General features: G+C 42.6%; 1 protein-coding gene across 1 annotated transcript; it reads right to left on the reverse strand.

Moving 5' to 3' along the window:
* On the reverse strand, positions 1-16,252 carry LOC310635473 (protein Njmu-R1). The gene is made up of 10 exons (XM_083354448.1): positions 16,079-16,252; positions 14,694-14,768; positions 12,848-12,973; positions 9,027-9,188; positions 8,459-8,510; positions 6,719-6,838; positions 4,976-5,040; positions 4,713-4,852; positions 2,775-2,878; positions 1-1,372 (listed from the first exon to the last, which is right to left on the reverse strand). Exons 1-10 carry the CDS (start codon positions 16,219-16,221, stop codon positions 1,163-1,165), a joined length of 1,197 nt encoding a protein of 398 aa, XP_083210574.1. The 5' UTR covers positions 16,222-16,252; the 3' UTR covers positions 1-1,162.
* Between the last annotated feature and the right edge of the window lie 1,004 nt (positions 16,253-17,256).

The raw sequence follows: 17,256 nt of genomic DNA on the forward strand, positions 1-17,256 counted from the left end.
TTGCTTGAAGGTGAATGCATTTAATACCCTAATTACTCAACAGTTCCGCATTAAAGAAAGCTTTCTGAGCCTCTCCAAGATCTCCAAGCAGAATGCAAATCAGAGCTCACAGAATTTTACAGACTGAATCTATGCAGCAAAAATGCATCAATGTTCACCAAATTTAATACCCATTATTAGCCACTGTGTTGATTCCACTGCCCCACAATGTACACTGAATTAGCAAATGCAAGAAGTACTACATAGTTAATATCCTCCTCCATGGCTTATTGTTAAAGCACCAAATGAAGTGACTCTGCCTTAAAAATATGCTGAATAGAACGTGCTTTTCCCATCAAGGGCTATTCAAGCAAAGAGTGTACGTGCAAAGCAGCATGATGTAAGAAATGTCACATTATTTTTCTATTGTGTACTTATAGTTTTCCATGAACAATTTTGTGCATAGATTTTATTTCGGATGTACCGTTCAGCTTTCTTCTCTCCTCCCCCCGCCTCCCAGTGAGTGGTTGATATAAGCATACCTCACCAAAACCCCATTATCTACAGCTTGTAAAAATGGGGTCAAGTTTTACAAGTACAAATATTAATAATTAATAATTAATTTGACCAGTGTGTAAATTTATTTGGCGCTCCAGGTTCAGCTGCCCTGCTTTAAGGTAAATAGCTTGTTGCTGGGATGAGATTTGTATGTTTGTGTGCGCGTGCGTGCGTGCGTATAACAGCAAGAGAGAATGGGAGCAAATCCATATGCTTGATCCAGACGTGCAACTATGCTGCTTTTAGCTAGCCAAGAACTATACATGTATCCACTCAAAAGCCATTTGGACAGCTACACTGACACCTCAAGTGACGGTGGTTTTACAAGCCAGACAGACCAGAGAAAGCAGGGAGGAGAGTGAACACTTGAATATTCAGCTTGTTCCCATGCCAACAAATACCAATTTCACTCCACCTCACAGAAGATGCTATGGGAGGGGTTTTCCTTTTGGACCACATGTTTGTGTCCTTGTGAGGAGCTGGGACTGAGTGCAACTCTCCACGGTATAAGTATGCATGATTTAACGCAAAAAAAAAATGGCCTGCATGCTCAAGCACTGTGATCCTACATGGAGGCACGCCGATTTGGTACTGTACAAGCCAACCCTTGGTTCACAAGGAGGGTTTAAGCTCCAAGCTGGTCTCTCGTGAATTCTTCCAGCACACTGATGACATTCCTGGCTTCCTGCATTTCTGCATATTCTACTTTGACAATCTTCAAGAGCACATCTCCGCTGCCACAGTTCTTCAGAAACAGGTAGCACTTGAACAAAGCGTAATGGCTCATTTCTGCCTGCCGGATGAAGCGCTTCAGGTTGTTGATGTCCTGTATGGCCTGGAAAGAGAGCAGCCAACATGTACACCGGTGTCCTGATCCAGTGGAGAAAGCCTACATAGAAACCCTGGTCCACACACTCTCTTCCTTGACAGTCTCGCTCGGATAAAGGCAGTTGCACACAGTCCGCCGGGCAAGAAGGGTGGGTGACTTCCCCCTGCATGGCAGTCAGGACAGGCTGCTGCTGTCCACTGCCAATAGATGTGCTGTACACGTACGGTGGTTCTTTGGACACCCAATATAAACTCCTGCACCTCCTGCACGCACAACACGTTAATATACAGGAATCAGGAGCAGGAAACGAGAAGTTTAACAGGAAGAACGTCCCATCTTTAAACTAAACCAGCTTACACAGGAAGAAAAGCAGACATCCTCCAACTAACAAACGTTTAACTGGGTAAACGGCCTAGATAACAAATAGAACACTTATTCGACTCTTATGAATCAATGTCATTTAAAATGTAATCTATAACTGAAATGTTTTTGAATTCCTCAAGCCTTACAAAACTGACTACCTATTCCCGTCGTACGTGTGCCACAGTATTACGTGCTCCTTCTATACAATTTTATTACTGCTGCCCGTGGGCTCTATGGGTGATCCTCGACTTACAACGGCAATCGAGCCCAAAATTTCCATCATTAAGCGAGGCAGTTTAAGTGAATTTTGCCCCGTTTTTTTCCAACCTGTTTTCCCAATGTTGTTAAGCGAGTCGCTGCACTTGTTAAGTTAGGAACACGGCTGTTAAGTGAATCTGGGCTTCCCCATTGATTTTGTACGGCAGAAGGTCGCAAAAGGGGATGACCCCCAAAGACACCGCGACCGCCATAGAAGCCAGCTGCCAAGCATCTGAATTTGGATCACATCAACATGGGGATGCTGCAAAAAATGGTCGTAAGTCATGTTCTTAAGTGCCACTGTAACTTCAAACAGTCACTGAATGAACTGTTGTAAGTCGAGGACTACCTGTATGCCTTATGCTAAATAAATAAATAAATAATATTACGTGCTCCTACACTGCATGGCTGTTGTTGGGGCTGCATCAAATCAGGCAGGCAAAAGCCACCCTTTATAACACAGGACTGCTTTAGAACAAATATACTTGAGCCACAATTGTTGTGTCTCGGCATGAGCGTCTGGTAAAGAAGCAATCGGGGAGTATTAGAACACAAACTTTGCCACTGGTTTCTACTGGAGATTAATTTAAACCCAGTTCTTTGTCTAAAATAGATTATGATTTGTGGGTTGGGAAACACATGAGACTCAAAACAAGCAATAGTACATGAAAGGTTTCATCTACCACTATTTCTAAAGATCACAAATAGCAGCCATCTCTAATCCAGTGCCCCGGCTGATGCATTCGGACTACAATTCTCATTGTTCGTGCCCAGCACAGACAGTTACCTTCAATTTAAAGTTTTCCAGTATTTGTCGAAAAAGGAAGGGATTGCCCCCTTCAGAAACGTTCAGAAATGCTTGTGTCCAATCTTCACAGAACCTATTCGTTCCTGAGACATTTGTTGGAAGAAAGAAAAATCTTATTATTTCAGTCAATGCAGTAAATTAACAAATGTCTTCCAAGTTACCTGAAAAGGGTTTTCTACAAGACACAGATATTCCTTATCTACTTACAAAGGAAGAGAGTGTTATGGTTTCCTGAGGCTTCAAGAGTAGCACCCGCTCAGGACGCTACTCTTTGGCCATCAATCGCACAATTGCAGATAAATAAGGGTCAACATTTAAATGATCACTCTTATCTAGAGTAATTATGGAAAGACCCTACTCTCTGGAAAAGGTTCTGGTGTTGGGAAAGGTGGAAGTAAAAAGAAGGGGAGGACCAGCAGCAAGGTTTGAAAGCCAACGTGGTCTCGTGATTCAAGCACCAGGCTAGAAACTAGGAGACTGTGAGTTCTAGTTCCATCTTAGCACTGAAAACCAGCTGCGTGACTTTGGACCAGTTCCTCTCTCTCAGTCCAACCCAACTCCCAGGGTGGTTGTTGAGGGGGAAGATAGGAGAAGGATGGATTATTAGGTATGTTTGGTGCCTTGAGTTATTTATAAAAAAGAATAAAGGTGGGATAAAACTCTTAATAATTAAGGTGGATGGAGCTTCTAGCTTGGATCAAGAGAGTTGTTCTTAATTGCATAGTTAAGATAAAATGCCATCAAGGCTTTAGCAGAACAGCAGTGCGTTTGAAGAGATGCTGAAGATGCGATTTTCTAGGCCAGCCTTCTTCAAACTGATGACTTAAAACACGTGTCAGATTTCCATTCCTCTCTAGGAATTGCTATCTGGCAATTTTTGGATTTGAAAGTTTTAAGCCTCTGGAGGGACCCCAAATTGCAGCTTTCAGGTGTCGCTGCATAATGTTGCAATGAATCTGAAGCATGTCATAAAGACCAAGAAAAAAACTGAAAGTGACCTTTCAGAATTCTTTCTTTCTTTCTTTCAAGAGAGAGAAGGAAAGAAAGAAAAGTACCGTTTTCCCAAAGGATCACCTTTTGGATTTGCTCGGGGCTTCTTTAAATGAAGCAAAAAAGCAAATTACATGAATGACCCAATCAAAATCTCTGTATTGGTCCATGGTGATAAGTCTTCCAAATCTGGGAATCAATTTGCTATATTTGAGTATATTAGATGGATGCAAGAGGAAGGCTACACTACAGTAAGGCTAGACTCAAATAGGATTGTCTGCCTTAAACAACTGTCTTTGTAGAAAGGTTTAAAATAACACCAGCCTCTCAACATTCCTTGTGCTCTTGTTACTGAGCACCACTCAGATGCTAGAAGTGGAGTGATGCTAGAAGTGGAGTGGACTGGAGGCTAAAACATATAAGCAACGGTTGCTGGAATTAATGAAGAGAAGGGCGAGGGGGGACACGATAGCAGTGTTCCAATATCTCAGGGGCTGCCACAAATAGGGAGGCAAGCTATTCTCTAAAGCGCCTGAAGGCAGGACAAGAAGCAACGGATGGAAACTGACCAAGGAGAGAAGCAACCTAGAACTAAGGAGAAACTAAGGAGAGACAGTTAGAACAATTAACCAGTGGAACAATCTGGCTCCAGAAGCGGTGGATGCTCCAACACTGGAAGTTTTTAAGAAGAGACTGGACAGCCATTTGTCTGAAATGGTATAGGGTTTCCTGCCTGAGCAGGGGGTTGGACTAGATGATCTCCAAGGTCCCTTCCAACTACTACTACTTCTTCTTCTTCTTCTTCTTCTTCTTCTTCTTCTTCTTCTTCTTCTTCTTCTTATTATTATTATTATTATTATTATTATTATTATTATTATTATTAATTACTACTACTACTACTACTTTGTATCTCCTTTGTAAGTTTACCTGCACTGTGGAAGCAAAGCTGTGGCCCATTCAAGTCAATCACCACTGATTTGCATTGCTCCTCTGTTGCTGCAGCTGTGCATGAGGATGTCATCATAGTTTCCCTGACCAGATCTTGAAGACTTGCTGCTCGAAGGAACCTGGAAAAGAACGTAAAACAGATTTCCAGGATGTAGAGTCAAGAGTCAAGTTCCATTAAGCAGTCATATCAAAAGGAGCAAGGGTGCCCCTGAGAAATATCATCCTGAGGGACCTTTGCTTACCTGTTAATATCCTTCTCTGTCTTTTCATCAGATCCATTCACTTCAACAGGACTGCAACTCAGAGCCTTGAAAGAGCAGAGCCAGTGTCACCACTTGGTACAATGACATAGCCTTAGACTGCAATTCTATACTCTTCATCTGTCTCAGGAAACACTTGGCTTTATTGCCAAGCAGATGTAAAGGGTTATGCTGTTATCAACCAGCAATTTCATTTTCAACAGGTGTCAGTGGAACATCTTGTCAGTTCGTTTGTTTTGTCCATTCATTTTCCCGACCCCTCAGAATGTACAGGTTAGTCCTCGACTTACAACCACAATTTAGCCCAAAATTTCGTGTTGCTAAGCAAAGCAATTGTGAAGTGAATTTAGCCCCATTTTACGACTTTTTTTTGCCACGGTTGTTAAAAAATCGCTGCAGTCATTAAGTATTAACAGGGTTGTTAAGTGAATCTGGCTTCCCCGTTGACGTGGCTTGTCAGGTGGTGGCAAAAAGTGACCCTGGGACACTGCAACGGTCACGAATGCATGCCAGCTGCCAAGCATTCGAATTTTGATCGCGTGACTGTGGAGACGCTGCTACGATTGTAGTGTGAAAACTGGTCACAAGTCACTTTTTTCAGTGTGGTTGTAACTTGGAACTAAATGAATGATTGTTAAGTCAAGGACTATCCGCGTATGTAAACTTCTCCCCGGCCTCCATTTTATTTTCAAACAGCTTCAGTTATGTTAAAATGATAATGAGCAAAGGCCAGAGGGCTTCCTGATCAAGCAGGAACTTGACATCAAATCTTGATAAACTAGAGCAGGGGTAGGCAACCTTGGCTCTTTTATGACTTGTGGACTTCAATACCCAGAATTCCTGAACCAGCCATGCTGACTCAGGAATTCTGGGAGTTGAAGTCCATGAGTCATAAAAGAGCCGAGGTTGCCTACCCCTGAACTAGAGCCAGTTTGGTGTAGTAGTTAAAGTTGGGAGTTCTAGTCCCACCTTAGGCATGAAGGTAGCCTTGGGCCAGTCACTCTCTCAGCCCTAGGGAGAAGACAATGGCAAACCACTTCCAAAATCTTGTCAAGAAAACTGCAGGAATTTATCCAGACTATCACCAAGCGTCAGCACTGACTCAAAGGCCAACACATCAAGAACAGTCAAACTCTATGGAAAGAAGACATTTCTGGCATCCTACCTATTTATTTCTCCCCCCCCCCTCTCTCTCTCTCCCTCCCTCCCTTCCTCTCTCTCTCTCTCTCTCTCATATCTGCAGAGAAACTGTTTTTCAAACTCTTTGACCCAAGAACCCCCTCCAAGCATAATTGAAATGTATATATTTAAAAACATGTAACTCAATTCCAGCTGCAGTAATGCCTTCCTTCTGACCAAATTGTTTAAGCCATGAACACTTCCCACCAACAGCCCCTTGCAGTATAGTTCTACTGCTATGCTGTTGCTGCTGTCCTGAAGGTAAAGAAAGAACAATGTAAGGACAGCAACTAGCACATCATGTCATCTAGTGTGTATCTCCCCACTCTCACCGTGCCTAGTAAAATTTCCAAGAAAGAGGCACACGCTAGGTGACATGATGCACAATTAAAGATTGTCTGAAGTAGTGAAGTCTTATTGTATACACTTTGACTCTCACAAAAGTTGCAGCTAAAGCCACTAATAAACAAGGCAACTCGTTGAGCAAGAAACCCAAACAAAAGCCCAAGAAAGATCCAAGAAGAGTGAACTTTGTATGGTACTCACAGCATGTAACACAAAGGCAAGTTTCTCCTGGAAAAGCTTCACCACCCTCTGAATAGGGCACACCAAATCCTCAAACCAAGTACTCAGAAGCGGCTTAATGCAGGTCTCCAGGTTGCTTTGCTGCATCCAATTAAAATAACAGTTGATCATCTACAGGATATGTGACTGTAAAGGGGACTTCAGTGAAACAGCTCGGGACAGCTTCTTTTGAAAGTGTTGATTACTTTTCAGCCATTCCCCATTCCAGAGCCTACAAAATTTCCCATGGGGCTAATTTGCTACCTTGAATCAAGAAAGTGAGTGAGAAGTAGCAGCATAATAGCTTATCCAAACAGCTGCATTAAGCTCATACAAGCAGTAGAGTCCCTCCTCCGTAGTCTGTCTTTTAACAGCTATAGTCCTCCTGTACTATTTTACAAATTATTCTTGAAACTTCCAGAGAAGCTAAAAGCGTTTGTGGTGAATCACAGTAAGCTAAACTCCATTAACGCAAGCTCAGGACAAACACACAAACACATTCACACACACCCCGTGAGTGTTAGGAGTCTCTATTGAGGCTTTCAAGCCTGAATTATTCCCCAGCAATTCCTTGTGCCAGCACCAGCCCACAGTACAAAGACAAGGCAACTCTACTAGGCAAAGGCAAATAAGGGATGCCAAGCTATTGTAAAGACAACATTTGAATTTCCCTACATGCCCCTAAGTAATCTGCAAAGTAGAATAGATACTTCTTTCAAGATGTCTCTTTAGAGAGCAGAACTCTATTAGCAGCATTCAGAAGTGACACATTCAAAACTAAGAAATATCTCAGTATGTTGGGTGTCAAAGCGTCAATAGCAATAGCACTTAGATTTATATACTACTTCACAGTGCTTTATAGCGCTTTCTAAGCGATTTACAGTCGACATATTGCCCCCCAACAATCTGGGTCCTCCTTTTACCAACCTCAGAAGGATTAAAGGCTGAATCAACCTTGAGCCGGTCAGGATCAAACTGCTGACAGTCGGCAGAGTCAGCCTGCAATACTGCATTCTAACCACTGCATCATCACGGCTGTTGGTGGCATGTGGGTGACACAGCACTCCATAGCTTGAATGATGTCCAATATTTTCACAGAGATAGTAAGAAGTATGACAGTCTTGAGGTTCTCCACGTGATCACGCTCATAAAGAGCTTGATTCCCACAGAACAACTATAAACGCTAAGCAAAATTCTTGCAAGGCCAATTTTTCAATTCTCAAGCAACATGAACAACTCTAGAGGGACACCATGCAGATAATACTGGAAACCACAAAGAGATGCAGGAGAATCAACGGTCAGATTAGCCTGCTTCTCTTCCAACTACAAGGTAGCAAACAATTTTCTGTCTTGAACTTGAAACAGAATCTAGTTTCTTTCAAAGTAACTTGGAAATGGCAGGTCCCTTTCCTACTCTACTACCGAGATGCACAGAAAACAGGCCTAGAACACCCCAATGCCTGGGAAGTGAGATAAGGCTTCTTTAATCAATCCTTAAGTGATTGAGGATCATGAAAGTGAACTCGTCTTCCTCAGCTAGCCTTCACTATCCTAGATAAGCAACTCTTGATTAGAGATCTTCACAGGGAACTCAAAATAACTTCAGGCATCTCAGTCTGACAAACCGTTTTCCATCTTGTTAAAGAGGGGGGAGGGGGGGAAGAGAAAAACTGAAGAAATCATTCAAATGTATGGAGTTCAAATGTATTCATCAAGACTTACCTTTGAATCTAAGCAAGCCTTCACGTCTTGAATGTATCCATCAAGCTCCAGTCTGAATGTATATCACTTTTAAGGAAATAATGCTTCAGTTCTGCCTAATCTTTAACTGGTTTTATAATTGACGTGCTGCACGTCTGTTAAAGATATTTTAAACACCCAGACATTATTTATTTATTTATTTATTTGTAAAATTTATTGGCTGCCCATCTAACCATCGGGTAACTGTGGGCGGCTTACAGATACATCTTAGTTAAGACATAAAATGTTAAAATCCAATGGGGAGAGGGGGGTGAGGTGGGTGGGATCCATTATTACTCAATCAACCACCTCCATTGCGCTGTTCCCCCACTGGGGCCCCAAAGCGACTGGCACAGCCATGTCTTTAGGCCCTTACGAAACGATAAGGAGGGTATAACTGATATTCTCAGAAATCTAAAAAAAAAATTATTGGGGAATGCGTATGAACTCTGGCCTAATTGAAGAGAACAATCAGAACAATGGGATTAATTTTTAATTTTTTTAAAAAAAGAGGACTTTCCTACTTCATCCTCCCCATTTTAACCCAGACAGAAATAGGGTAAAAGGATATAGTTCAAGCCCTTTCTCTGAGCCTCCCAAAAAACAGATAACATACTCCAAGGGGCTCTCCCTCGATTCAGGATCAGCTCCTTCTGCACATTTTTCTGGCTGGAACAGGCAGTAATAACAACCAACTCGAGTTTCTGGAATACTGAATTAATCACAGGGTGGTTGCACCACATCAGTTCAACGCTGTATTTATTTCGCACTGCGGTTTACCTGTTCATCGACCTCATTACAAATGAAGCCCTTATTTTAATTCAATCGGAATCAACCTCCAGAGGCAAGAATCTACACAGGTTGTTAACTCCAGTCAATACACTTTGCTTCGTATTTCCGTCAACCTCTTGATTCTACCTACTTTCCCTCAGACCAGTGCTGGTGAATGGGAAGCCAAATCACTCGCCTGCTATTCCTGTGTACAGGTGGCCCTCAACTTACAAGCATTCGTTTAGTGACTGTTCGAAGTTATAACGGCACTGGAAAAGTAACTTATCACCGTTTTTCACACTCAGGATCATCACAGCATCTCCACGGTCATATGATCAACATTTGGTTGCTTGGCAACCGGCAAGTGTTTATAACAGTTGCAGCGTCCCCGGGGGTCATGTGATCACCCTTGGTAACCTTCTCAGCTGGCTTCAGACGAGCCAAGTCAATGGGGGAAGCCGGATTCGCTTAATGACCGTGTGATTCACTTAACAACTTTAGTGATTTGCTTAAGAACTGTGGCAAAAAAAGTTGCAAAATGGAACAAAACCCATTTGATAAAACTACCTCCCTTAGTAAGCAACGTAAATTTTGGGCTCGACTGTGGTCACAGGTCAAGGACTACCTGTAGTCTATAAACATGAAATGGATTAAATAAAGATAAAACATAGCCAAAATGAGTGTTTTAGAAACCAAAAATTGCTAACTCTCAATGAGTTTGGTGGAGTTGTCATTTAGCATTTCTCTGGCTAGATCTAGTCCCTGGAAGAGATTATTCCTGCCCTTTAGCCTGCTTTTTAAGAATTCAGCGGATCAAAGAATGGTATGAATGGAAGAGTAATTAAAACAGACATAGACGAGATGAGGAATTCATGGCTCCCTTGTCTAGTATTCCAGTACCAAGGAAGAAATGTAGGGTGGGTAGCAGAGTCTGCTGATAATTTCCGCTGGGACCCTTCACTCCATTTACAAGTTTTCCAACCAAACTCAATATGTGCCTTTTAAAGGGATGAAATGGTCATTAAACTGATCAGATGAATTAAATACTGTTAAATATTCTTAGGAAAGCAAAAGGAAAAATACTATTTCTGCCGGATGAGTTCTTGTTTTCTCGACAGTACTATGAATGTAATTTGCTCTTGCCTTCCAATTCCCTGACTCATCTCTAGCTTAGCAGTGCCTGGTTGTTCAGGATCCAAGTCCTATCTCTTTCTGACCCTCCTTAGCTTTTCAAGGATGATCAGGCACCAGTATTAGCTGTGCTATTCTTAATAAGTTCAGCTCTTCCAAAAAAACCCGCAAAGAGCACGCAACAGGCAATACTTCAAAATTGATTTAGGCTTTAATCACATATATAGTAGCTCATTAACCTGGGAATAGCCCCATTAAATTGGGAGTTCCTTTTAAACAGAGCTGTACAGCAGGGGTGGGCAACCTGTAAATTTCAGCATCCCATTTTTAACACTGCAGCATCCATTTTGGTGGCAAAACAACTCAGCACTTCTTTTTTTTAAGGGAAGAAAGGGAGGGCTCTTCGTTTGAAACTGCAATTTCGACTTTTTTTTCCAATAAGAGTGGGTGTGCCTGCCAGAAACCACCTACTCTTGTTTCCATTTTTAGCCCATCCTAATTTCTGTAAAAACTGCAGAAAATATTTTCATTTTGCCCGTTTGAGCACTGACCGCCTATGGTTGACTGGGAGACTGAGTTGCAGCCTTGAGCCTTGAGCACTGCAGCCCCCCATCCCCATCCTGAAGTATTACAACATGAGGAAACATCTACACAATTCTGATGCAACAGTCCTCTGCCTGCCTGGCAGTGTGATGCAACAATTAACGGACACTCTTGTACTTCCTAGTTGGGAAACCTGCCATCTTCCATTGGGTGTTGCTAAAATATTAATCCCCGATTCCCCTCAATACCAGCCAGCACAGCCAGTGAGCAAAATGCTCAGAGTTTTAGTGCAGCACCCTCTAGAGGACCAGAAGTTGCCTTAACTACTTGTAGTGCTTCATGTGTGGTGATTACAAGCCCTTAGAGCAGGGGTGTCAAACTCCATTTCATTGAGGGCCGCATCAGCATTGCGGTTGCCCTCAGGGGGCCGGGTGGGTTTGGCCTGGGTGGGCGTGGCCTGCTGGGTGGGCGTGGCTAGAGTGCTTATGGCCTACTGGGTGGGCGTGGCCAGCTCGACATCGTTGGCATCAAGGGTGCCTATGGGGGCCTGGGCAGGAGTGGGACAGATCTGAGGGTCTCTGGCAGAAGGAGGGTCTCTGGGCCAGGGCCAAGGCAGTGGGGGCCGTTCCCTCACTGTTTCCAGGATGGCTTCACGGGCCGCATGAAACCACTTCGCGGGCCGGATCCGGCCCCCGGGCCTTGTGTTTGACATGTCTGCCTTAGAGTCACTAGATCAGGGGCGTCTTCAAACTTGGCCCTTTTATGACTTGTGGACTTTAACTCCCAGAATTCCTCAGCTAGGCATGCTGGCTGAGGAATTCTGGGAGTTGAAGTCCACAAGTCATAAAAGGGCCAAGTCTGAAGACCCTTGCACCAGATCCTACATTTATTTAATGATACACAAAAGTCAACCCCCTCCCTCCAAAGGGCTATAGCCCTTTCAGTGGTATATGTATTCACACTCCCATTAAATGTAAACATTAAATATATTGCCAGGCACCTAGCTCACTATCAGAGTTCAGTATAAGCTTATTCTACCTAGTTTCATTGATGAAGAGAACATTCATTGAATAATAGTGAGATGAAGTTTATCGTCCAGAATTCAGAGTATATGCATATTGTCTTTTGTAAGCTTAAGCTCTTGAAACCCTTAATTTTACAGTTATTAAGAGCTTAGATAATGAGTATGTATATGAATACAAACAGTTAACTTACAGCAGTGCGTTTAGTGCGCAAAGTTACGGCACTGAAAAAAGTGTCTAATGACTGTTTTATCATGCTTACGACCACTATAGCACCCCCATGGTCACATGATCAAATTCACATGCTTGGCAACTGAGTCATATTTATGATGGTTGCAGTATCCTGGGGTCATGCGATCACCCTTTGAGACTTTCTGACAAAAGTCAATGGGGGAGACAGATTCACTTATCAATTGTGTTACTAACTTAACAACTGCAGTGATTCACTTAACAACTGTGGCAAGAAGGGCCATAAAATGGGGAAAGCTCACTTAACAACGATCTCGGTTAGCAACAGAAATTTGGCGCTCAGTTGTGGTCGTAAGTCTGGGACTACCTGTAATTTCCACAACTTAGTTTAGTTGGACCGATATTAAAAACACCGCAGGATCAGGCTCAGAAAGCCACTCTAAAAGGCAGAAGAGCTTTCTGAGCTGGGAGGGAGAAGAGCTTGTTTTATTTTGTTCTGCAACCAACCCTTCAAAAGCCTGACAAGGATGAGGCAATTCAGAAATAGCACTGTTCAATCTTTGACTCGTAAAACAAAACTTAAAACGACCTTCCCGTTTCGTTTACACACAATTTAGTAAAAACAAAAAAAGTATCGCTAATTTATTAAGAAATCTACAATTAATTAAAATTGCTTGATATCGCTGGAAGTCTCAGTCCACATCTACAGCCTTACCTCAACTCGACGGTTACAACATTGCCCATCCCCTCAAACAAAGCTCCTTTGTTAAGATGCTTGGCAATCAAACAGCGCAATTCCATCTCAGCTTCAGCTGGTAAATTAGTGTTCACCAATGAAAGGCTTCATAAATGAAATTTAAAAAAAAACATGACTAGGTAAGATAGAGCTTTCATTGTATCTATTTAGTTAGAGAGCTACAAAGACCAGTCCTTAATACTTGAGAATAATTGTCAAACTTTCAAAGAAAAAGATACCACTTCCAGTTTAGTATGAAATTCCAGGTATGTCCCATTTAAATAAACAATCAAAACACTCCTTGTAATAAAACCAAGAGCCACAAAGTTGCACGCTTCAGTTATATTTCAGTATAACTCCATGTGTTTCGATGTGCATGAATTACAGACAGGAACGAAAGCATAAACTTCTCAGCTAAATTTTCCTAGATTTGGTCTCCTCCCCCCACCCTTTCTATAATATCCTTATTCACTGCTCATACTAGGAACAGGAGTTCCATTTGTAATAGCAATAAAATTAGTTGGCTTCCTTTGAAGTATCTGTTCTTAGAATGTCGACAAATTTCCTCCAGGCTGGGAAATACATAAAAATATATATTAATGAGCTCTCATACTTTTTATATTTATTTGTCAAGCGCAGGAAATAAGAAGTCCAGGCAGTTCAAATGAATATAGGTTAATTGTATGCTAATGTTCTTCTCCACAAGAATCTGAATTACTAATGGTCACAACAAATTGGTGATAGATAAGAGTCAACAGAATTTAAGGTGGGCTGGACTTAGATTCATAAATAAACCGTTAGAAGACAGAAAGAGGAAGAGATGCAGAAGTGACAACAGTCAGATAAGAGGCAGCTTAGCCCAAAGAAGCAACATGGGCATGGCAAACATCTCAGACAGTTCCCTCTCTAGTCAGCCTTCTGAGGAATTCCAGGTAAGAAGCACACCCAGAAGTACAGGTAGTCCTCGACTTACAACCATAATTGGACCCCAAATTTATGTTACTAAGTGAGACATTTGTTAAGTGAGTTTTGTCCCAGTTACGATCTTTCTTGCCACAGTTAAGTGAATCGCTAGTAACCGTATTACCGTTAGTAATCAGGTAGTTAAGTGAATCTGGCTTCTCCATTGACTTTGTTTTATCAGAAAGTCTCAAAAGGCTATCATGTGACTCTGGGACACTGCAATCGTCATAAATATGAGTCAGCTGTCAAGTGTCTGAATTTTGATCATGTGACCATGGGGATGATGCAAAGGTCATAAGTGTGAAAAATGGTCACAAGTCACTTTTTTTCAGTGCCGTTGTAACTTTGAATGGTCACTAAATGAACAACCGAAAGTCAAGAACTACCTGTAGTAGCTACAATTTTATTGTAAGGTGATACCATCAGAATCTTGTTAATCTGAAAGTACATCTCTTCCTCCTCCCTAAAAACTGGGGGGGGGGTTGTCCCTTCTGAGATGTTTGTCACATCATTATTGCTTCTACCATCTCATTATAGAACGAATGGGATATGAGTGCAATTCCACATGCTTGACAAATTGGCCTAGGAAAGTAAGAACTCTTTGTCAAGATACCTCAGCTAACCTTAAACAGTCTACACTGAGCTAGGGAACTCCTCAGATAATTGGCCCTCAACCTATTTAGAAATTAGAACAAAAGCACAGCCTTAAATCAGATCCAAAAAGAATTCATTTGTGTATTCATAATGCATCCAGTTACATGTTTGGTAACAATTAAAAATGGGAACAAGTAATATGTACATGCCCCTCTATTATAACAATCCAAGGTACAGCACGCAAAATCATTCTGCCAAGTTCATTTACCTGAAGTCATCTGAAGGTGTTTCAGCTGATGATTTGCTTGGACTCCCAACATCACTGCCTGTTCCTTGGTGAAATCTGAAAAAGTCAAAGTAATTAGGAATGTCAAGACAAAATGCATGTGGTTATAGAAAACTCGAACACCTATCATGATTACTATCATTGTTCTAAGGGAGAGGGAATGAAAACCTGGACTGGGAAGAGCAGACTGGGATTTCTGGGAATTGAATAGGCAACTCTAGGAGTACTTTGGATTCACAATGGGCGAATGGCACCTTATTTTGAACAGCCCGCTGAACAACCCAGAAGAGTTTGACAGCCCAAGACACAATAGCTCCAATGTACGACCAACATTGTAAAATTCATTAGATAAATTCATCGGTTGACAGACCTCCTTTAGTAGCAGTTTTTCCCCCTGTTAATTGTGCCTGATTTTTGAAGACCGCCTGGACAAGTCCCTGCAGTTTTGTTGGCAAGGTTTTTCAGAAGTGGTTTGCCATTGCTTGCTTCCTAGAGCTTAGCGATAGGGACTGGTCCAAGGTCACCTATCTGGCTTTGTATCTAAAATGGGACTAGAATTAATGATCTCCCAGTTTCTAGCCTGAAGCCTTAACCACTATATTACAGCAAACTGGCTCTCATTTGCATCATCACCATCATTTTAGTCACTGTCAATCCACTGCAGGATGAAGGCCTCTTCCGCATGCTTCCAACATTACAAGACAAGATACAAAAACCTGCACATGGATCATTAGAGAACAAACAAAAGTACGGTATACGATATCATCAAGAGAGTAAAAGAATTGAAATGGAAATGGGCTGGTCAGACAGCAAGAAGAAATGAAGGCAGGTGGACCAAGGCAGTCATAGAATGGGTCCCACTTGATAAAAAGCATCCACGAAAGAGACCTACAACAAGATGGATCCACAACGTAAGCAAGTATTGCAGGCCCAATTGGCAAAGGAAAGCTCAGGATCGTATTGGTTGGGAATACGCATAATAGTCCTTTGAAGGAAAACCAATGCCCCCGGGGAGGAAAATCGAGGCTAGATTTCATGAGCAGACATAACCTTCTACATGATCACAGATGGAAACTAGAAACTGGACTAAAGCAATTGTTGGATTTATTCGATCAACCATTTTTACTGTTACCAAACATTTAATCCAGTGAACCCCAGAGAGAAACAAGCCCCATCGCTCTCAGCCAACGGGGTGGGACTGCGGGAATGAATTCATCCAAGACCCCCAGATTCGGAAAGGCTGGATTATCATAAAAGACGATGAAGGATTGGTAAGAGAGACCAGCAGCCTTTTGTGGTTCAGGCTGGAAACACAGAGCAGAAGAAAGCCCTGTAGGGGCCCGGTGGGGCAGCCGCCGCTCTCTTACCCGGAGCCTCGGTAGCCGTACAAGCAGTGGTAACTGTTGCTGCTACGCTCCGGTTTCGGTTCCTCGGGCAAGCCGCCTCCCTCCTCGCTGCTCTCCAGCTCTCTTTCATCTCCGTCTACGGACTCCTGAAGGGAAGGCAACATCTTTGCTCGCGAACTCGAAGCAAAGAAGATCCGTTCCCCCGGTTGCCGTACAGCGCAGCGCTCTATTCTTCTCGGCTCCGCACTCCGTCCACATAGCGTCACAAAGGTTCCGGTCACAAACACGTTGTCACGGCCGACAGAAAATAAGAGGCAGCCGTAGACTCCTGAAGTTGTAAGGTTGTTGCAGGCGCGCGCACACACACACCCACACACACACACACGTGTCTTTTCAAGACTCGCGTTGGTTCAGTTAACATTCATTCTCCCAATTTTACGGAGTTTTAAAAAAATCGGCTCGGCACGCTGCACTGGATCGGCATTAGCTTATTGTCACTGAAATCAGTGGGATTGAGATTTGTCTAAATAAAAGTCTTAATTGTAAACTTGTTTATATTTACTTCTGACCTTTGGGCTGTAATTGATTTAATTTACACTCGGAATTACTGATCTCAGTAGAACTCAAATAAGACATTTATGTGACGGGTCGGTCAAATTGTTAATTAGTCCTTGTCTAACTTAACGCTCTTTCAGAACGCCACAGATTTTCTCAATGTTCCAATTATAATACCGCTAGCTTTCCATTGAATCTTAAGGGGATTTATTTCCTAGCACGCACGTACAAGGTCGAGCTACATAAGCCTTCGATGATGCAGCGGCATCCTCGCTGCTTTTTTTTTTTTTAAAAAAAAAGATCCCATCGAGATGGAAGAATCCGATTCATTTGCAGAAACAATCTTAATTCAGGCGGAAGGAACACGAAAGCCATCGTTATTTCTAAACTAGAGAACGGCAAGCAACAATTTTAGGACAAGGACATTGAGCCCGGCTGCCTCCTGCGCATCTCTCTCCCGAAGAATCGCTAAGTCGCAGAGAGGGGAAAGAACACCCGCAAAAACCAACCCACGCGGCCAAGAAGCGCGACTAGAGAATTTCCGCTGCACCGCATGCCGGGAAAGAACGGGTGACGTCACAATTCGGGAGGTCTCCTCGACCATACACGTTGCCCTCCTCCCCGCGTTGCATTTCGGGAAGGCG

This window comes from Vipera ursinii (assembly GCF_947247035.1).
Source record: "Vipera ursinii genome assembly, chromosome: 2".
NCBI lineage: Eukaryota > Metazoa > Chordata > Lepidosauria > Squamata > Viperidae > Vipera > Vipera ursinii.

What these genes read in the sequence shown, in the direction of transcription:
- LOC310635473 (XM_083354448.1), bottom strand. Translation starts at nt 16,221, where the DNA reads ATGTTGCCTTCCCTTCAGGAGTCCGTAGACGGAGATGAAAGAGAGCTG. An exon ending in ACACCTTCAGATGACTTCAG is followed by an intron (nt 12,974 to 14,693) that starts GTAAATGAACTT and finishes TCATTTATGAAG; the next exon opens with CCTTTCATTGGTGAACACTA. An exon ending in AGGCTTGCTTAGATTCAAAG is followed by an intron (nt 6,839 to 8,458) that starts GTAAGTCTTGAT and finishes AATTGGATGCAG; the next exon opens with CAAAGCAACCTGGAGACCTG.